Raw genomic sequence first — 22,777 nt, 5'->3', positions numbered from 1 at the left:
GTGGATCATATCAAATGATGGAGAGCATTGTGATGAATGGGAATTCTTGAGCATTTAACGGTGCTCATGCAGAATCTGTGCACGGGCTAAGAGACAGTCATTCAGAGAGAACAAGGGGCTACTGCATGGTTTAAAATCAGCAGAGGTGTGTTTCAAGGTCTTATCCTTTCACCATGCTTATTCACTAGGCTGCTGGGCAAATAACACACGAATCTGGGCTACCTGACGAAGGCTGTGGCCTCAGGATTGGAGGAAGGTCATTAACAATCTGCAACATGGAGCTGGCACCACCTTGGAGCACTTACTGATGAAGATTAAGGACTACAGTTTAAGTATGAATTACACTTCAATGTAAAGAAAACAAAAATCCTCACTATAGACAATCCTCACATCGATAGGCCATATCATGATAAATGGAGAAAAGATTGAAGTTGTCCAGGATTTCACTTTGGTGGGGTCCATACTCAATGCCCACGACAGCCACAGCCAAGAAATCAAAGGGCATATTGCATTGGGCAAATGTGTGGCACAGGACCTCTATAAAGTTTCAAAAGGCAAAGATGCCTCTTTAAGGACTAAGAGGAGCCTGATGCAAGCCATGGTCTCTTCAATGGCCTCATCTGCATGTGAAATCCGGACACAGAATGAGGAAGACTGTAGATGAATTGACGCCTTTGCATGATGGCGTTGGCAAAGAATATTAAAGACTTCCAAAAGAACAAATGCATCCATCTGGGAGAAGTACAGCCAGAATGCTTCTTGGAGCTTGTTGAGACTGCATCTCACATCATACTTTAGACATGTTATCAGGGGGGACTAGACCTATAGGATATCATGCTGTGAAAGAACAGGGTCAGTGAAAACAATTCTCAACATATGAATTGACACAGAGGCTGCAACAAGTGGCTCAGACGTAAGCACGATGGCGTAGGACTGGGCAGGGTTTCCTTCTTTTGTATATTCGTTCTCTATTAGTTGGATCCAACTCTATAACACCTAGGAACAAACTCTAAAACACCTAGGAACAACATATTTTGGATTTAGCTACACAACTGTGAGAAAGTTTTGGGGTATTGAGGATCCGCTCAATTTCCACCTAAACTAGATGGATGTATTCAACTAAATATATTAGCACTACTGTTATTGCTGGGCTTCAACAGTCAGAAAAACAGACTCACCACCTGCCTGAGGAACAAAGAGCCTTTTGCAGAAGATCCTGAGCAAATATGTTGGGTCCTATGAACATTGAGGCCACATGCAGAAGGACAAAATAAAAAGAGGAGGAGGGGTGCATATAAAAACAGAAAGTTTAGGGAAACCAACCTTGGGACTAGCATAGTCCACATGTTATCAAAGGAGACCCTATCTTCAAGGTTCCTCTGACCTCCTAAAAAGAAACTTTTTTACATACTGAATGAATCTCCTGATAAAATGTTGTCAAATCGCCTCAAAAATACTAAGAGCTATTATTATTCTATCTGTATTCCTTGTCCCATGATCATCATATTGGAAAATTGCAAACATGTCTTTAAGTTTACAGGTCAGTGCAGGCACACTTCAGTATGAATAAAAAAATCATTTTATTGGGGGAAGTAAACTCTTATCACAATCCATACATACATCCACTGTGTCAAGCGCATTTGTACATTTGTTGCCATCCTCATTCTCAAAACACTTCTACTTGTGTATGAATTATCAGATTGTTTTCTCTCTGATTTTCAGGCCTGTTCCAATTAGGAGATTGAAGTGCAGCTGCAGAGCACCCTAGAATATCATGAGATGGGAGGCTAGTCAAAGCCATTTACCTTGCAATGTGCTCTAAGGTGGGCTTCATATTTTGAAAAGGGGAAAGATTCTCCTTTTCTTAACTTCTCCTTTCTGTAGCAATCAGGACTCAGGCTAGTACGGTTGGGAAAATGGAGAAACTACAGAGAAGACAGGATGCCTGGTGGCACTGTTGGGTAAGTGTCAGACTGATAAACACAATGCGGGTGGTTCAAACTCAGCACTTCCATGAGGTTTACATCCTGGGTGTGATAGTTAGGTTTGTGTCGATTTGACTGGGCTAGGATTCTTTGTGGTTTGGCAGTTAAGACCTAATAATCTTCCATGATATGACCCAACCAATGCCATCCCTCTATAATGAGACCTGCTCTGTGCAGCTAAGCAGTTGGGATAATCTTTCTCAGCTCACAACCCTGATGTAATTGGAAGGAAGTTTCTCCTGGGGTGTGGCTTACTTCCTACAAAAGGACACTGTGGGAAAGCTGGCTTTTTGTTGGGTCTGAAGCCTGCTTCTGGTTGGTTGACTTCTGACTCTTTGGACGTGAGCCAATGGCTTGCCATATTATCTGCTGATCCCGGAGCTTTCAGTGGCCTGGCATCCGACCTTGGATTCATCCGTCTGTCTCTGCGGCTTGTGGTGTTCCTGCCAATCCTGGTTACATCGGTCCTCAGAGCTGCATGAGTCTGGAAAAGCCTCCAGTTTAACATCTGATGCACGGACTTGAAACTGGATTGAACTTCTATCACACACTTGTATAACTGTGTGAGCCATTTTCTTGATATAACTTTCTCTTACTCTCCCTGAAAAACCTCAAACTCACCGCCATCGAACAATACTGACTCCGTGACCCAATAGAACAGGGTAGAATTGCCCCCTGTGAGTCTCCAACACTGTTTAACTTTGCAGGAGTAGAATGGCCCATCTTTCTCCCTGGTGATTTTGAACTGATGACCTTGTGGATTGGAGCCCAAAGCATAACCACTATGCCACCAGGGCACCTACCCTTTCCTCCTGGCTTTGCTTCCTCAAAGAACCGGGTCTAACACCTTTGGAAACCCTATTTTGAGTTGCTGTGAGTCAGAATTGCCTTGATGACAATGGGTTTGGGTACAGACGATGTGTCACAAACCAGTGTTGTTTTTTTTTTTGGGGGGGGGTGTCAGTCTACAAATGCACTGTTGTTCCCACTACACCACAGATTCTTTAAAAAAAAGTGAACCAACATTAAAATGTAGTATTTCCGCTTTTTTTGGAGTGGGCGAGGGCAGGAAATTAGACGATCTGGTTATCATTAGACTGTTATTTTCAAATGGCTGGAGCGGAGTGGTAATCACTTCCTTTAGAAGCACTCGTACTGGCAGTTCGTCCCCACCATACATGCTATCCCAACGCCGAGAGTTAAGTTGCTTGAAGTATGAATAGACCAACATGATGATTGTGAGCATTAGGATTCTTCACTCACTGAAAGGACGTTTTGGATCCCTGTGACATTTGTGGATCTGTGACCTCTCTCTGGCTCAGAAGTCAAGTCCCAGGCTTTGAATTAAACTTGGGTCTGAATACGAGTTCTACCAATTCTCAGTTCTGTAGCTTTAGGGAATTACTTCTCCATGACAAAGCTCCCCTTTCTAATCTGTTAAGTAGGGATCCGATCCATGTCAACGTCAAAGAGGTTGAATGAAAGATTATCTTCTGAAACATAACAGCTGATGTCAGCATGAGGGTAAGTTGCAGGAGGGCAGGCAGAAGCCCTGCTAGTTTTATTCTTTGCATCCCTAGCGCTTACCACTCTGCAGGTCTCAGTAACTAAGTGTTGAATGAATGAATGAATGAATGTTGAACTCAGTGAAGCTTTGCAGTCTAGTTAGACAGGAAGATGATTATTCTAATCATTGCTAGGTGACCAGACGTCCCGATTTTTAACAAAATTTCCTGCGTCCTGCGGCACTTTAAAAAAGTTCCAATTTTCGGAAAGAATGCAAGACAAGCTAGGGTATACGGTTTTAGCTGCCACGTGGCTATTTTGCCAGAACTGAGTTTTATCAATGGTGTCCTACTTTACCAATGTTAAAATCTGGTCACCTTATTAATGTCATCGTCTTGCTGGGACCCCACGCTGGCTCCGGTGCCCTGTGTGGCTTCTCAAAGTCCACCCACAGGCCATGCTAGCCTGAGTGATGGGGTCAGGCTTGGAGATGGGGTCAGGCTTGGAGATGGGGGTCAGGCTTGGTGAAGGGAGTCAGGCTTGGTGATGGGGGGTGTCAGGCTTGGTGCTGGGGTCAGGCTTGGTGATGGGGTCAGGCTTGGAGATGGGGTCAAGCTTGGTGATGGGGGTCAGGCTTGGTGCTGGGGCCAGGCTTAGTGATGGGATCAAGCGTGGTGATGGGGTCAGGTTTGGTACCGGCAGGTGGTCCCTGGGGAGCCGGACTAGGCTAATTGTCTTAATACCAGTCAGGGCCATGCCCACCGGCTCTTCAAGGGCCTAGTAGGAGGGGGCATCTTGCGACCACCGTCTTCGTCATCGGGTCAGACCAGCGCGGTGAGCCGGCGCTCTCCTCGGCCCCGGGACATGGCCCCGCCCGGGCTTCACGCGGCGCCCCGCGCGGTGGCCGAGACGCCCCGTTTCCCACAACCAACATGGCGGGCGCGGCGGCTTCAGCGCGGGGCGGGCGGCGCGGGTCACGTGAGCGGCCCAGCTGGACGCGCCGCGCGCACCGCGCATCCGCGCCCGGCGCCCGCCTGCCTGGCCGCCCGCTCGCTCGCTCGCTCGCCGGCTCGCTCGCTCGGCCGCGCTCGGAGTGTGCGGGCGTCGAGTCCCGGGGAGGCGCGGCGGGATGCGGCGGCGGCCGTGGCGGGGCGGCGGGCCGGGCGGGCGGGCGCGGTGATGAGCGTCGGCGGCCGCCGCCATGTCCAAGGTAACGGCGCCCGGGCCCGGGCCGCCGGCGGCGGCGGGCGGGAAGGAGAAGCGCTCCTTCAGCAAGCGGCTGTTCCGGAGCGGCCGCGCGGGCGGCGGCGGTGGCGGCGCCGGCGCCGGCGCGGGGGGCCCCGGGCCGGCCGCGCCCTCCTCGCCGTCCTCGGCGCGCTCGGTGGGCAGCTTCATGAGCCGCGTCCTCAAGACGCTGACCACGCTCTCGCACCTGAGCTCCGAGGGCGCCGCCCCGGACCGCGGCGGCCTCCGCAGCTGCTTCCCGCCGGGCCCCGCCGCCGCCGCGCCCGCGCCGCCGCCCTGCCCGCCTGCGCCGCCCGCCGCGCCCGCGCCGCCCGCCTGCGCCGCCGAGCCGGTGCCCGGCGTGGCGGGGCTCCGGAACCACGGCAACACGTGCTTCATGAACGCCACGCTGCAGTGCCTCAGCAACACCGAGCTCTTCGCCGAGTACCTGGCGCTGGGCCAGTACCGGGCGGCGCGGCCCGAGCCCTCGCCTGACCCCGAGCCGCCCGCGGGCCGCGGCGCGCACGGCCCGGGCGAGGTCACCGAGCAGCTGGCGCACCTGGTGCGGGCCCTCTGGACCCTCGAGTACACCCCGCAGCACAGCCGCGACTTTAAGGTGAGGGCCCCCGGGGGCGCGCAGCCTGCGTAGGAGGGGGCGCCGGGCTGCCCCCCAAGACTGGCCCCTACGGCTCTGGAGGTTTCCATGCATTCGTCGCGCCCCTGTGCTTGCGTTTATTGAGCGCTCACTCCCAGCCTGGCCCTTGATGGGCACCGGGGTGCCGCCGCGAACCAGACCACCCACCATCAGGGCGCCCGCCCACCTTCAAGGAGGTGGCAGCGCTGCCAGATTCTCACTTCTGCCCCTCTTCAGCTGTGTGATCGTGGGCGAGTTCATCAGCCACTCCGTGCCACGGTTTCCGCGCCCGGTACTTGCCCAAATAAGGGTGTTGGGACTTTCAAAGTTGTTAGGTTGGCGCCTTAGGAAACGATCCTTGATGCCGTGGAGTCGGTACCGACTCATAGCGACCCGATGCACAGCGGAAGGAAACCCCGCCCGGTCCTGTGCCAGCCTCAGTTGTCCTAATGTTTGAGCCCTGGCTGCACCGGCCCTCTTTTCTGCTGCCCCTCTGCTTTACCAAAGCCTGATGTCCTGCTCTTGGGACCGGTCACCTGACAACGTGTCCAGAGTACATGTACCTGAGAGGGCACCGTTTTTTATGGGATTGAGTGTAGTTAGTATGCAAACTCCTTCCACCGTGCCCAGTACCGGGTGCCTGTGCTGCGGATAGGTCGGGTAAGGAGGCATCCTCAGATAGTTGTTGAGAATCCGCACAGCGAAACATACATCAGTTCAACCATTGCTGCTCAGCGTGGGTTACATTCTAGCACTACCATTCCCACGCTCCTGCTCCGAGCTTTCTCCCTCATTGACACAAAATCACTGCCAAGTAAGGATCCTATCTCATCTTGGCCTTGCTGTTGTCAATTTGATCCTGTACAGATACTTCTTAAAAGAGCACAATACTTAAGTAAGGCAAGTTTTCTCTCTCTCTCTCTCTCTCTCTCTCTCTCTCTCTCTCTCTCTCTCTCTCTCTCTCTCTCTCTCTCTCGTCCCCCCCCCCCTTAACTATCTTGCCTTAAGAAGACTTCAGGGGATTTTTTTTTTTTTGTTTAAAGATGATCTGAGGACAATAGCTTGAAGGGTTCTCTACCAGTTCTTCCCTCCTCCTCCCTGCCCCAGAAAGTCTAGAATGCGTGAGAATTTAAAATTCTTTTCTACATTTTCTGCCTTTTCATTAGCATTCTTTCATAGAATCTTTGATCAAAATGTTTAGAGGTGGGTAGCTGGGCGTCATTTGGTTTTTCCAGTCTCCAGGCAAAGGAGACAGCTGCCCAGGGAGGCGAGTTGTCATACATTGCATGTCTTCCAGTCCCGGACAGGCTGGGAGAAGAGCTACATTTCCTTGGTTGTGCCTTGTGAGATGCAACTTGAGTGACCACAGAGAGCTAGCCTTGGGGGCGGGGGAGGGGAGTCTGATCCAGGTGGTGGTGTAAGTGCTTTCTCCTGTGTCCAGAAGAAGGAAATACTGCCCGGTCCTGAACCGTCCTCACAGTCATTGCTGTTTGCTCATTCCACTGCATTAATCTGTCTCTTTCCGGTTCTTCCTCGTTTTCTCTGTCCGTCCGCTTTACCAAACATGATGTTCTCCTCCAGGGATTGGCTCCTCCTGATAACATGCCCATAATACGAGAGAGACACGTCTCTCCTTTCCTGCTCATAAGGGAACTCTGTACTTTCAAGAAATATGTTTGTTCTTGTGGCAGTCCACGGTATATTCGCTGTTCCTTGCCAACACCATAATTCAAGGGCATCAATTCATCTTTGGACTACCTTAGTCAGTGTCCAACTTTTACATGCCTATGAGGCGACTGAAGATACCATGGGCAAGCACACCTTGGTCCTCACGGTGCCCTCTTTGCTTTCCAACACTTCAAAGAGATCTCTTGCAGCAGATTTGCCCAATGCAAGAACACCAAAACCAAACTCCCTGCAGTGATGTCTACTCACAGCGCCCTTACAGGACAGGGTAAAGCTGCCCCTATGAGCTTCGGAGACTGGGACCTCATTTCAGGAGTAGTTTGATTTCTTGAGAGCAGTATCCATGATAGTTGATGGTGCATCCAAGTAAAAGGAAATCCGTGACAATCGACCTTTTCTCCGTTCACTATGATGCTGCTTGTTGGTTTTGTTTTCTTTTGTTGAGGTGTAATCTATGTTGAAGGCTGTCGACTTTGATGTGCATCAGTAAGTGCTTCAGATCCTCTTTCAGCAAGCGAAGCCTACTAACTGTCTGTACATGGAATTACCATGAATTGGAATCGACGAAAAGGAAAATGGAATCCTTTCAGGGAGAGGAGATATTCGCTTAATGGGGGTTCAGATTATCCTGTTATCAGATTAGGACCCCTGGTGACACAATGGTGAAGCACTCAGTGGTAATTCCAGAGGTCTGTTGGGTTAAAGACCTGGAGAGCTGCAAGAGTACAGCCTCAGAAACCTTATGAGGCAGCTCTCCTCTGCCCCGAAGGGTTGCTATGAATTGGAATTGACTCAGCAAACACCAATAAAACTCATCAGATTAATTAAACATATCTCAGCAAAGCATTCCTGACTCACAGGCCACATAAAAGCAAACAGTGGGCTGTCTATGACCCGTGTAGTCTGCTGTCTGCTGTGTAACTTGTTATGCAGCCAAAGGGCGCAGGATGGGAGCAGCGTGGTGGGATGGGGCCAGATGGTGCAGGGTCATTTAGGCTGCAGTAAGAAATCGAGCCTTTTTTCCTGAGCAACAAGAAAGATATTTTGACACTGTATGAGTAATACGTTTAGGTTGGACATGGGCATGATATTAAGCAGAATGAAATCAAACAACCAGAAAGCTATTTATTCCTTTTCCCATTCTCTTTCTGCCCTGATCATGCCTGGGAGAAAGTCTCAGCTTGATGTTGGTTCAGACAAACAAACAAATCCACTGCCGTCGAGTTGATTCCGATTCATAGTGACTCTGTAGGACTGAGTGCATCTGCCCCTGTGGGTTTTCTGTGGCTGTAAATCTTTACTACAGGAGAAAGCCTCGTCTTTCTCCCTAGGAGTTGGCTGGTGGGTTTGAACTGCTGATCCTGCAGTTGCAGCCCAATGAGTAGCCCAGGATGCCCCATAGGGCTCCCTGTCATTTGTATCTCTTCTTAACCCCTATCCTGAGCACCCTTCTTCCCCCCTTATTTGTAAGCAGAGCGACTTTGGCAGTTAACAGCTATAATTTTTAAAAAGGATGTTTTCATTGGATATACATTTACATTTGTCTTACATGTATGGCAAGTGGTGCTGGCTTTCCATCGGTGGAATTGCTTCTTTTTAAAATATACTTTAAAAAAAGAAAGTCATCTGATTAAAATGAAATATTATCTAGCCAAGCGGTCTGCATGTGATTAAGATGCTGAGGGACAGCGCTGCCCTCTCATTTTTATATATTTTACTTACATTTGTTGATGTTGTAGGAGTAATAGGCTCAACTTTTTTTTCCTCAAGAAGAAGAAGAAGAAAAAGAAGTGATTTGAGCACTTGGGGCTGAAACAAACCAAAAACTCAGCTGGATCACAGAGATGTCGGGATAAGAAAGTAGGAGAAGGGGAACCAGCTGACCCCAGGAATTCAGGTTCCCCACTGCCTGCCAGGTAGCTTCAGCAGTAGCAAACTCTTCTTCAAGGTCAGAGCCTAGTGATCCAGTTGGGGTTTCTACTCTGTTCCAAAATGTGAAAATCAATTTCTACAGCATCTTTGTATGCGGACATTTCCCTGCTTTTTAAGAGGTTATACTACTTTTTTTATCCATTAAGAAGCTGTGAAAAAAAAAGGATCAATAATTCTGGAAGAACACAGACTGATTTATAGGCATACTTTGGCAAAGTTTGGACAGATTCTTAGAGGCCCGATTTGAAACTATATAATCTTCTGACTCATTATTAGATTTCACTCTGCGTGTCTTTGTTCATTTACCTCCCAGTTAGGAATGCATTCAGCTCAGGAACAAAGCCTTGACAGAGCCTTTACCAGTAAAGCTGTTGCAGTACCCTTGCAGCCAGTCTGGAGCGGGGCAGGCCCTGTGGCTTGGGGGGGTTCAGCAAGGACAGAGACTTATTCCTTGCTTCCCCTGGGAGTCCATAGGGGATACAAGTTTTTGCAGAAGCCTCCTCCGCCGTCTTCTGCTGGCATCTCATTGACTAAGCCGTGTCTGTTCACTCCTGGCCACCATAGAGATTGGAACTAGGTATGTGGTTTTCCTGCCTTTGCTAGAGATGAGCACAGGGGAAGGGTTCGGGGATTGGCTCCAAGATCACCCCACTATTAAATCGTGTCTGCCTCTGCTGCTCTGTGCCAAGCACTTCGCTGCCTGCTGGGGACTCATTTGTGAAGAACTCAATTTGTGGAGGAGATACACATGTAAACCACCTCATCTGGGAAGTTCTTAAGGCTGGCCTGACTGCTCACACGGTGTGTTTTCTTGTGAATTGGGTGAAAGTGCTACAGCAGATCAGTTTTCTATTCAGCAAACCGTACACATTTTGTTTCATGTCCTTGATTGCAGTTCCCGAGATGTCACATCATTTATCGCACTTCCTGGTTTCTATTCTCCTTTCCTTCCTAAGCCTTCTGAACGTTGTCCTTAGGTAAACACCGCCCCTTCCGTCTCAAATGGTCAGTCATTCTAAGGAGCCCTGCCCGCTTAGTGGTGATGTTCTCCCTGTGTACCCATTTGTTGTTTGGCAGAACATGGAAGGTTGAGGGGGAAATAAAATCACAGTGAGTGCTTGAAGTGGGGGTGGAGGCAGATGTTCTGGGACCTTTAGTGGCAAGCCTAGCTCTAACCCTCAGGTGCTCAGCTCCAGCTGGGAGGCCCTGGTGTGCCTCCAGACAAATGTTCCCCGAGGGGCCAAGAGCCACCCTTGGCGAGCACCCGAGCTCTAAAAGGAGAAACACATCTGGGCTAAAAGAGAAAAGTGGCAGCTAGAGCCATTTTTTCTTTTTATTATTATTATTAATTGGGAGTTAATACATATATCATCCCATAGGTCAGTCGCGTCAAGCAGAACTATGCAATTGCTATCACATTCAGTTTCCAGACATTGTTTTTCTTCCTGGATTCCTTGATATTGTCTCCCATTTGCACCCTATTCCCCACCCCTGTACTCCCCACCACCTAAAACCCTTGTTCTACTTGCTCATCAATCCTGAGTTTTATATACTGAAAAACAGAAAGACATAACAAATTCAAGAGGGTGATGACCTCCCCCCCCCCAATGCCATAACACCTTTGAGATAAACCCTAATATGAATGAACAAAAATACAGAAAATGTTGAAAACCAGATCAGGTTCAGCCTGCCTCAGAGAAGGGATCAGCTGACAAAGTTTTAACTATTCAGTCAAATTTATTAGTCTCTTAAAGCATAGCAAGGTTGGGCCAGTCAGCCCATTTCCTTCTGTGAAATGAAAACCCAGTTTTAACAATCACCTGGCCCATCCGAATCCAAAAACCATTTACCTGACAGTTCCCAAAACTGCTTGGGAAGCCTGGGAATCTTTAGCTCTACCCACATAGGAAATCATTAGTGGTTACAGGATTTTTAAGAGGATAAAAGCACATTCCCAAACATTCTGCAGTGCTTTTCTAGACCCCAAGGTAAACTGTTTCAAGATGGCAAATCGGTGTTCTCTGCTTTGCCAATTCCAAACAGCTGTTAGTGGCTACAGTGGCTGCCGGGAGCCCAGAATCCAGCAGGACTCTGAGCAGCATGTCCGCTCAGGAGAAATCGGAAGCAACAAGGGATGTCTGAATCAAATGCGGTGTACCTTTCGTCCATCTTCCAGGTGTTTGACTTTTCTTTGTGCTCAAAATATTGGCCGTCAAATTTGGCTCTAAGAAAACATCTTACACAACACAAGAACAAACAAAAACCACCACCACCCAAAGCGTCCATCTCCTGCAGTGCCACCAGGCTTGCCTAATGGGGGGGTTGGGAGTGGGGAGTAGGCACACTGATCTTATTCCTCCCCTGCTTAAACTTCAGTTCGGAATTCTCGACTTCCAAAGCGTGAAGTTCAAACAAGCATAGCCCCCAAATCCAATCTATAACACACCTCTCCTGGCTTTCTGCCCTTTCCCGGCTCCAACACACCCACAATCCTTCCCACCTCTTCTCTACCTGGCAGGCTTCGTGCTTCAGAACACAGCTCAAAAGTCACTTTTCTGATGCGGTGCTTGTCCCTTGGTGCCTGCTATTCAAAGAATGTGTGGCCCTTGGACAGGCAGTGTCAAAAATGCAGAACCTCAAGTTCCATCCAGCTCTGTGGAATCCCCACCCGCTTTGTAACAAGATTGTCCAGATCAACGCTTTGCACAGTAAAATGTGAGAAGCCCAGGACCCCAAGGCCCGGGTGGAGAACCTGGGAGGAATGTTGTGGGCCTCCTCAGCTGCACACCGTCCCTACTAATGAATGCAGCTTCTAGAATGGTCACTTGTTTGGTCTCCACGGTGGTGGTCTGCACGTGTCCTTGTTTGCAGAGGCACGGCTAAGACATGGACTTCACTGCAGGCCCCACACACTCCTATCTTGCTTTGAAACCTGAATACTTAGGTGTTCACGTGAAATCCCTTATTGCTGACCTTTACCTGATGCTCGCGAGGTGTTCTAGGCTCTTACAGTGCTCTCTGATTTCTCGTCCCGCGGGCTCTTCTGCCGTAAGTCAAAGATGGATGCTTCTCTCTCAAACAAGAAAGATGTGTTTTAGAGCAGATGTGTTTCAAACTGCTTCCAACGAGCTGACAGCTGAACAGGGCCACCTCTTGATTAAAGGATTGTGGTGCTTTCTTTCAAATTTTCAGTAAAACAAAACATAATTAGAGAGTACAATTTTCTCTCCCATACTTTTTTTCCCCTCTTGAATGTTGGTGCCTGGCGGTTCTCATTTATCAGCGAGGATTCCAGGCTGTGAAGGGAGTACATAGCTATAAACAATGAGTTGGTTCCCACGTTCCTGTTTCAGGGCCTCATGCTGGGAACCTTGGATACTGTGCTCAGACCGATGTCATGTGCGTTCCTGGTTTATAGGAAGTTGTTCAGTAGTGTGATGTTTTGTAGTAGTTCCTATAAAGTACTCTGACTTACGGATTGCCCGAGTTCACTTGGAAAATAGAAAAAAGATACTTTATGAATTTCTGACAAGAGTGTAACATAGAAAGGATGCCTTCTCTGGTCTGTTAAGCCCCAACACTTAATTTGGAATGAAATTCCAAAAGCTTTCAAAGAGCTAGCTGTCCTGTGTGGGAACTGAGCTAACACCGTTGGCTAGAGGCTATGGGACTCGACCTGGCATTCCGTCTTGACATCCATTCATGTGTACTTTGTGTACGCTCCTGTGCTGTGTACACTGAATCCTGGGCCTGTAGCCAGCCTATCAGTATGTCGGATCTTTCCCCTCCGAGATTGCAGTCTTGAATTATACCGAGCCCAAGAGCCATGGTAGCTGGCTTCAAATACGTACCATTACTCTTCAGACTCAGGTGTCTTTGACGTCTTCCTTTCAGACTGTTGAAAGATTTATACATAAGCACCTGCACCTCTTTTACATTGATGGGTTCATGCTTGCCTCCCCAAACTCCTGCCACTGAGTTTAAAATAGATCATAAGTAGCAGGTCTTCCTCTGTTGATATAGTTAAGTCTTAATTCATCCTTCCTAACATGGCGACTCCAATGAGGGATATTTAGGTTGTATAACGGTTTTTTTTTTTTAACAATTAGCACCTGCACTACAATGAATGAATGCCCTTTGGCATATATCAGTCCTCTTTTTCTAAAGAATGTGTCTTAGAAGTGACAGCGTTGAGCCACAAGGAATGTGCATTTAAAATGTTGCCTTGTTTTACCCGTACAAAGGTTTTATGGGACAAAATTCTCTGAGCCTATCCAAGACACATGCTAGGGCCTAACCCCAGTCCTGACATTGTGCTTGCTCTTATTATCTGTTCCTGGTCATCATTTTCCAAGTTTAAAATTATTTCCTTTCAGATAGGGCACTTGTGTTTCAGCAGTATATATGTCAACTCTACACTCTTAAACTTGGGCGCTCCTAGTAAATGTTGAGCCTTTACTGATAATTGCAGCTTCTTAACAGGTGTTAAAAAGAAGCCCTAATGACCGAGTGGGTTGAGTGTGGGCTTTTACCTAGGGTCAGTGGTTCAAATCCACCAGCTTCTCTTGTGGGAGAAAAATGAGCCTATCTGCCCCTACAAAGATTCAGTCTCAGAAACTCTAAGGAACAATTCTAGTCTGCCTTGTAGGGTTTTAAGAGTTGCAATTGACTCGGTGGCAGTGGGCTTGGTTTTTGGTTGGTTTGCTTATCAGATGGTGAGGGACAGTCAAAGAATGTGTTACGGAACTGTCTGAGAAGATAGCTGTGGAATGAAAATATGCAGACAATTATAAAACTTCTGTTTCCTGACTTAATTACTGAGCTCTACGGGTAAAGGAACCAGTTATGTGAGTGGTTGGGAATAAAGTATGAACTTTTTTAGACAAGGTTCTTGCATTCACACAACTTAACTGCTCATAGGAAAAGGATTTTAAACTGACTAGGAAAGTTCAATGGGAATTCAGAGAAAGTAAGATCATTGTGAGCTGAAGTAGAAGACTTACCTGTTCATTCATTGTAAGCAGTTGGATTCTTATAAACTTAATTGACCTCTGTGTTTGTCTGGGTATTTTGGAGAAACAAATCCACAGAAACTCATGTATAAGAGAGTTTTATATAAAGGTTAAGTGCATATCAAGAAAACATCCCAACCCAGTGCTGCTCAAGCCCCAAGTCCAACATTAGCCCATATGTCCAACACCAATCCACAAAGTCCTCCTCCATCTCACAAAACACATGCAATGACGCTGACTGCAGGAGGAAAGCCGAATCAGTGAATGTGTAAGCATCTCAGCGCTGGCAGGGGTCTCCACACGGCTGCTCCAGCACCCAGGGCTGCATCAGGGTAGGTCCATGTGACTTCTCTTCAGGTATGTCTTGCAGGAAGTGAGCCTTGCCAACTGAAGCAGGGAACTGTCTAAAGCAGCTGCATCCTGGTCCCACCATCACAGAGCAAGAGACCCGAGAACTAGATGGCAAGGCTCACTGAGCCATTTATCCCTCCACCCTTCAATTAACCCCACGTGTTTATCAGCCAGATTGGCACAATAAACTGACTACCTCAACCTCCTAACTCCGTGCCATATGGTGTGCTGCTCATTGAGTGTTTAGTGTAAATACAGTAGGCCATGTGGTCCCTGCCCTCATGGTTCTTTGTGAGGAGAGATGGCTAGTAGCTAATAACTTCTGATAACTATGAAAATAAAGTTGTGAGCCAAGAAGGGAAAAGATAAAGTGTGTGAGAGAATAATTGGTACAGCCAGTCAGGGGGGAAAATATGTATGGTATTAATTCCCTAAGGCTTTTGTAACAAATAGCCACCGATTTTGTTGTTGGGGCTTGACAGGCAGTTCTGACTTAGAGTGACACGGTGTACAACAGAAGAAAACATTGCGTGGTCCTGCTCCATCCTCAGAATTGCTGTGTTTGAGCCCACTGTTGCAGCCACTGTGGCTATCCATCTCTTTGAGGGGTGTCTTCTTTTTTGCTGACCTTTAACTTGCCAAGTATGGTGTCCTTTGCCAGGGACTGGTCTTTCCTGATAAAATGTCCAGAGTATCTAAGACCAAGTTTCACCCTCTTTGCTTGTAAGGAACATTTCGACTAGTATTTTCAAGACAGACTTGTTTCTTTTCTTTTTTTAAAAAGAAACTTATTTTATTGGGGGCTCATACAGCTCTTATCACAATCCACACATACATCAATTGTATAAAGCACATCTGTACATTCTTAACCCTCATCATTCTCAAAACATTTTGCTCTCCACGTAAGCCCCTGGCTTCAGCTCCTCACTTTCCCCCCTCCCTCACTGCTCCCACCTTCCTCATGAACCCTTGACAATTTATAAATTATAATTTATAAATATCTTGTTATATCTTATACTGCCTGACATCACCCTTTGCCCACTTTCCTGTTGTCCGTCCCCCAGGGAGGAGGTTATATGTATTTAGATCCTTGTAATCTGTTCCCCCTCTCTACCCCTACCCTCCCTCCACCCTCCCAGTATCGCCACTCTCACCACTGGTCCTGAAGGGATCTTCCATTCCTGGATTCCCTGTGTTTCCAGTTCCTATCTGCACCAGTGTACATCCTCTGGTCTAGTCGGATTTGTAAGGTAGAATTGGGATCATGATAGTTGGTGGCTAGGAAGCATTTAGGAACTAGAGGAAAGTTGTATTTTTCATTGTTCCTACACTGCACCCTGACTCGCTCATCTCCTCCCCGTGACCCTTCCATAAGGGAATGTCCAGTTGCCTACAGATGGGTTTTGGGTCCCCACTCCGTACTTCCCTCATTTACAGTGATATGACATTTTGTTCCTTGATACCTGATACCTCATCCCTTTGACACCTTGTGCTCACACAGGTTGGTGTGCTTCTTCCATGTGGGCTTTGTTGCTTCTGAGCTAGATGGCCAATTGTTTACCTTCAAGCCTTTAAGACTCTAGACGCTATATCATTTGATAGCTGGGCACCATCAGCTTTTTTCACCATTTTAGACTTTTATGCACTCATTTCAGACTCGTTTCTTTTGGTAGTCCGTGATACTTTTATTCTTCTTCTCCAACACTATAATTTAAATGCATCAGCCATTTGTTTGCTAGTCTGTTGCACTGTGGTGGCTTGCTTGTTGCTGTGATGCTGGAAGCAGGGTCACCCATGGTGAAAGGTTTCAGAGCTCTCACACGAAGAGCAGACTGGGAAGAAGGAATAGGCCGTCCACTTCTGAGGGATGTCCTTTTCCAGGACATGTTCATGGAAAACCCTATGAATAGTAGCGGAACAGGATACAGGGCCAGAACATGAGCCCCACAGGTTGGAAGGTACTCAAACAGAATGGCGGGGGGGGGACTGTGGGGGGGACTGCCCCGTCAAAGTAGAGTGGACCTTAATGACAAGTAGTGACTTACAACAACATATGATTAGTCTCTCATGATTAAAGTGTCAATAGGACTGTGTTCTCTCCAGGGACTTTGAAGGGAAGTTTCCTTCTTTGACACTTCATCTTCGAGTGGCTGTTGGCATTCCTTGACTTCTTTGTGGCTAAATCTCCCTCACCTCTGGCCCCATCTTCACATGGCCTTTCACATCTATGTCTCTCTCTCCTGTGTGTTTCCTTGCATATCAGGATCTTGCTGTTGAATTTAGGGCCTACTCAGAGAATCCAGAGGTCTGTAACTTAACTGTATCTGCAAAGGTCCCTTTTCTAAATATGGTGACATCACAGTTTCTGGTGGGTATCTTTTTTTAGGAGTTATCAAACACGATACCTATGCAAAAGTGACACAGAATGTGGAGGGGGTGGTAGTGCACTTGGACGAATGGAACGTCTTGTATATAGCTTAGAGAACTAGGAAGAGAGTAGACTAGATGAGGCTAGAGGCGGAATCTCACAGCACCTTGTACTCCAGGGTATGGAGCTGGGATTTTATTCCGAGAGCCATGAGAACTGCTGTAGGTTGTAGCTGCAGGTTGTAAGCAGGGTTGTGACATGATCTCATTAAAGTGTAAAATGATCATTTTAGGTGTTGTGCTGGGAATTGACCTGATAGTAGTGAGTGAGTTTATAGTATAATGGAAGCAGGGAGAGTGGTTAGAAGTTTTAGGGATAGGCTTCTTGGAGCGATGGTGGATGGAGTGGACAGAATTGAGATATTGTGTATTGCCACTCCTGCTCTATTTTGATTACCATTAGCGTTTTATCCTTTTTATAGTTTTTAGTTTATTTTCGTCTTTGTGTCTAAAATGTGTCTCTGGTAGGCAGCATATTGTTGGATCTTGTTTTATTATCAATTCTGTTACTCTTGATTGTTACATTTAAATCATTTACAGTTAGTGTAACTACTGATAAGTGTGAATTTATTGATGTTATTTTAGCTGTGTATTTTTTGTGTGGTGTGGCTGGCTTCGACATCATTTTCTTGGCTAAGTTACCATATATACTCGAGTATAAACTGAGTTTTCCAGCACATTTTTAATGTAGTTTTTGTGGTAAACTTAGGTGCCTGGGCTGATCTTCGGGTTGGCATATACTCTACTATATGCGGTATATTTGTTTGTGGGGCTTCTTATCATTTTCTTAATTGCTATTGTTTTAATGTTTATTCTATCTTTGTGATACTCTTTATTTTTTTATGAAGGCTTATTAATTTTTTTGACGTGATCGTATATATTTTAAATTTCCTCCCAAGTTTAAAACAATCTATCTTAAAATATATGTGACTTCCTCTTCATTTGAAAGTTATGTTACTACACGTTCCCTCGTTTTACTTTGTAATTACCTTTATTTATAAATTGATTATTTCAGTCTTGTAGGTTTGTTTTACTTTGGTTACTTCTATAACTTGGTTGGCTTCTAGGTGGTATTGCCACTGTTTCAATCTTAGATTGTTGTCTCCCGTGTTGACTCTTTATCTAAAAGAACTCCCTTTAGTATTTATTGACCTGTTTTTTACAAATTCTTTTCATTTGTTTGTCTGGAAGTGTCGTCCTAAGTTCACCACTGTATTTGAGGGACGCTTTTGCTGCTTGAGTGTCTGATGTCAATTTTTTTTTCAGTTTTATATATGCTGTCTGTCCCAGTGCCTTCTTGCTTGCTTAGTTTCTGCTGAGAAAGCAGAGCTTAGCTTTTTAAATTCTCCTTTGTAGGTAATTTTTCTTCTGGAGCTGCTCTTAGGATTATTTTTTACCTTTGGTTTTTGTCTTTATCTTTGGAACATTTGATTGATAGGGCTTGGGGATTATCATATGGGGTCTGTATTAGGCTGGTTGACTAGAGAAGCAAATTCAGTGACACTTATATTCAGTGGCAAGAAGTAATTACATATCAAGAAAGTGTCCAAGCCCAGTCCCGTACTGGAAGTCCCATGCTAGTCCATCAGTCCCTCTTCAAACTCACACAGCCACACGCAGGGATGCAGAGTGCAGGAAGATCACAGGCTAGTAGGAACAGAGTTATGTGGGTCCAAGGTCAGTGGAAACATGCAGGGCTCGGGCAGCTCTCAGGATCAGTGGCAGTGTCCCAGTCGGTTGGAAGGCAAAGTTGTAGAGAGAGGAGGAGGTTCCCAAGGTCATCCTTGTAGAAGACTACACCTCCCTCCCCCCAGAGACAGCATCAGGCTGTGACCTAATTGACCAGTTGGATTCCACCCCTCCACTTTTATACATCTTAAAGTTGGCATAAACGCACCCAACTAATACAGGGTCTATTTTGTTAGGTTCTTGAATATATCTTTTCTCATCTTTTATGATGTTAGGGAAGTTTCTGACTAGAGCAACTGGGTGCTGATTACTTATTTGAGGAGTGCTAGTTTTGGGGATGTGGATAAGCAGTTTAATTTCAGATGTGTAAGTAGGACAATGTCTAGTAGGCAGTTGGATAAAGGAGCCTGGAATTTAATAGATTGGTTCTGTCTGGGAATAAATATTTGGGAGTCATCAGCCTGTGTTATTTGCTCTTGAGTCAGCTCTAACTCTTGGTGGCTCCAACCCAACAGAATGACATGATGCCTGGTCCTGTGTCATTGTTGTGCTTGTTACTGTGTTGAAGGGCATTGTGGTAGCCAGTGTGTGGTTTGAGCATCTTTTAACCTAGATGGTTCATCGTCTAGCACTGTGGAGAACAGTATTCTGTTATGAGTCACAGGACTTGCATTGGTTCATATTTTGCCTATTGATCGCTGGGCATTTCTCCTTTGTTTCAGCTTAGATGCTCCACTGGAATCTGTTTACTGTGGGTGATCTTGAAGGTATTTGAAACATGGGTAGGTTAGCTTCCAGCATTACAGCAACATGCAAGCCACCGCAGGATAGCAGAAATCATTGATTGATAGGTCTAAAGCTGGCATTGGAAGCTAAGAGGTGATAGAGTTAGAATTGGATTTGAGGATAGAGGGGAAGAGAGACACCATTTCAGGTTGTTGGGAACTAGTCTGAGCAGAAGGAACAGGGATGCAGTAGTCTAGGGACAGGGAGGCTCTGGGGCTACTTGCTGCGGATGCTTGATTTGGAGCAGGTTTTCTTAACCGCAACATAACTGATATTTGGGACCAAATAAATCTTTTCTGGGGAGGTCTGTGTGTACTGTCACGTGAGCAGTATTCTCTACTTTTCATTTAGTTCTAATACTCATTGCAATGGCCACACAGGACTCAGAAAATTCAAATGATTAAAGGGTTTATTAAGGCAGTTAAAGGTTAGTGCAAGTGAGAAATGCTAATAAGCGGCCAGAGGGCATGCCACGCCATTGTAAGACAACCCAAAGGCAGTCAACTAAAGCACACTGGGTCAGCAACCCAGCTTCTTGAATCAAGTGCCAGAGGCACCTCACGCAGGTAAGCCTCAGCATGAAGACACGCAGCTCTACTTGCTCTGTGGGCTGGGAACGTTAAACACTATTTAATGCTCTGGCTCTTGGTTCATCCACTGCTCCTCACATGTCACCACTGTCTTCTAGAGCCAGGAAGTTCTTCTAGATCCACGAAGATCCAGGACAGGGGTCTTGGGATCTAGAGGATGTGCTCCACTCTTGGTGCTTGCTGGTAGTGAGATTCTTACCCTTTCTCCTCCCCCCACTCCCACCCCACCCCCACCCCCACCCAGTGGGCGCATTTTACACACAGCAGGATGGCAATCACAATGAATCTTGTAAACAGGGCATGCTTTGCATTACTGACAGCTGAATCCTATCAGGGTCTTCCTCTATCTTTTTCCTCCAACCCATGTAGGAAAAGGCCATTTCGTGTGAGTTACCGAGACTTTGGACTGAACAGCTGCATGAATTAATTCCTGCCTTTGCAGGGTCTCTTCTGAGCATTGTAGGCTGTGTAGCAGCATCCTGGCCTCTGTCTGTTAGATCCATTAGTACAGCCCCTCACTGCCACCCACTTTCCCACCCCCTGCCACTAAATCAGTTGTGACAACCAAGTATGTGTCCAGGAGTAAATGTCTTCTGGAGTAAAATTGCTGTTGGATGTGGATTTGGAGAGGAGGTGGGTGATTAGGTATGTGGATGATAAGAAAGGAGAGGGAACCTTGAAGTTCTGTTGAATATTTTGGACACTGTGCTCAGATGGTTTGTTGTGTGTTTTTTGGAGTTGTGCAGAGTCTGATTTGATGAAAACTGTTTTTTAAAAAAATAAAAATAGACCTGATGTGGCTATAAATGAATCAGATGGTGAGAAAGAAAATGCAGAGAGGGGGCTGAGTGAGGACACAATGCCAGATTGTTAAGGAGACTCCAAGAAATGGGGTGATAAAGGAAACCTCAAGGTTTCAGGCCTGATTGGTGGAGAAAGTGTTGGAGCCAGCTGATAAAAATCAGAGTTGGAAAGGGGAAAGTAGTGTGTGGAGCGCAGGAGGCAGTAACAGTCATGTATTCAATGTACACGTGAGACTGGGTACTGTGAGATAACCAAGGGTGAGTGTTATGAGAGTTGGAAATATGCTCTCTAATAATGGGTGGTGACACCATGAGGGTAGGGGGAAGGTGGGGGAGAAGAGGGAAAAAGGGGGAATCGATTGCAATGATCTGTGTACAAACCCCCACCACCACCCACCCACCCAGGGGAATAAGCAACAAAAACACAGATGAAAAGTATAAATATGAAAATAAAAATAAATGATAAATTATCAATATCAAGGGTTCATGAGGGCGGGAGGGAGGGGACAAAAGAAGCTCATACCAAAGGCTCAAGTAGAAAGAAAATGTTTTGGAATAATGATGGCAACATATGTACAAATGTGCTTGATAAAATTGATGTATTTTATTGTTATAAGAGTTGTAAGAGCCCCCAATAAAGTTATTTATTAAAATTAAAAATATATATATGGTCTCAAGTTTGATTACTTCCATTTAGCCCTGGATATAGTAGGGCTGTAGAATCAACAGAACCACACGTAGATTGGTATTTCATAGACACATAGACATGATATGTACTTTCTAAGAGCACTGATTTATCGGAGCACATCCTCTGGGCTGGTCTTGCGTTGTCAGGCATTATCCCTTAGGGGTCTATGTACTTACTAAGAGCACTGATTTATCGGAGCACATCCTCTGGGCTGGTCTTGCATTGTCAGGCAGTATCCCTTAGGGGCATGGCATGTATCCCCTCCCTCATCTCCACAGGTGCTGTCACTTCAGCACCATGAGTTGAGTGGAGGTGAAGATGAGGGAGGGGATACACGCCGTGCTCCTAAGGGAGAGTGGGTCTTCACGGGAGGACTGACGGATTAAGCCACAGTTGTAGGATGGAAGGGAGAGTGCTGTGAGAGTTTTGCATGGAATTCACCGGAGGAGGGCACTCGGTGGAAGAACTGAAAAAGATATCTGGGTTAAGTTTTGAGTGACTTGGTGAAATATTTAGGTGGACAGTGAAGAGATGGGAAAAGGCGGTCTAAGCCAGAAAACCCCTGAAGTGCAAAAGCTTGGAGCTTCAAACACCTTGACTTATTCAGAAAGTTTCATGTTCCACTGAAGGATAGGGTGATGATGGTGGCAGGTACATTGGTGGGGTGAAATGAAATTGCTTTCTAGGGAGTTTCTTTGTCACTCCCATTCAGTGAATGAGTGGGGACATGTAAATAAGGTATAGAGGATGACCCTAATTTGGATATTGGTCAGTTTTTGTCATTCTGCGGGGTTGAAGAGTGAGCCATCTAAGAAACGGGATTATCTAATGGCTGAAGTAGTGGAGACAGCAGAGGCTGGAGCACCAAGAGCTGAGACACGAGAGGAGGTGCAGTGAGACCATGAGCCAGAGTGGTGGGCTGGCTTCCACACCCACAGAAGTAGAGGCCAAGGGACCATGTGGCAGAGAGACCAAGACCAGAGAGACGCGCCTGCACTGCAAGCACACTGAGAAGAAGTTCTGTGGACAAAAGAACTCTATCGTTAACATTTTGCAACTCTTTGTCTCCCTAATACACCCCCATGATTGTGAGAATTGTCTGTGAGTTGTGTGTGGCTACCGGAATGAATTAGAGAGCTCAGCAGAGAAGTGGAATGTTGTGGGAGGGATGGTTGGTATCAGGATAGGGTAAAGGAGGATGAATGGAGGCATGTCAGACTCTGCCTGGTGGCAATTGGCCTTGACTGGCTGGCATGGAGTTGGGATCTCCTTGTCCTTTGTGTAACCAAAGGAAGTCAGACGTGCCTCATGCCATTTTCTCAGTCGGGGAGGAGATCTGTTTTGTGCCGGTTTGGGCAGGGCAACATGGAAGTCCGTGTGTGTTATACCAAAGTAAAATAACACCCATTGAAGGCAGTCCCCCAATTTTAAACATGGTTGTGGTACAGTTGCCTTTTCTTTCTT

At 46.5% G+C, this 22,777-nt stretch overlaps 1 protein-coding gene across 3 annotated transcripts in view; it reads left to right on the top strand.

Annotated features, from left to right (window-relative positions):
• Nucleotides 1–4,677: 4,677 nt before the first annotated feature.
• The window catches only part of USP31 (ubiquitin specific peptidase 31), a 91,646-nt gene continuing 73,546 nt past the window's right edge, over nt 4,678–22,777 (top strand). For all 3 annotated transcript variants that reach the window (XR_012787267.1, XR_012787268.1, XM_075564608.1), the window contains exon 1: nt 4,678–5,331. Coding sequence is in view for 1 of the 3 variants with exons in the window: in XM_075564608.1 (XP_075420723.1) it covers nt 4,693–5,331 (639 nt within the window). In the remaining 2 variants the exon portion in view is untranslated. The remainder of the gene's footprint in view (nt 5,332–22,777) is intronic.

Source organism: Tenrec ecaudatus, chromosome 12, assembly GCF_050624435.1.
Source record: "Tenrec ecaudatus isolate mTenEca1 chromosome 12, mTenEca1.hap1, whole genome shotgun sequence".
Taxonomy (NCBI): domain Eukaryota; kingdom Metazoa; phylum Chordata; class Mammalia; order Afrosoricida; family Tenrecidae; genus Tenrec; species Tenrec ecaudatus.
The sequence above is the reverse complement of the archived record's forward strand: the minus strand, read 5'-3'. Positions and strand labels throughout refer to the sequence as shown.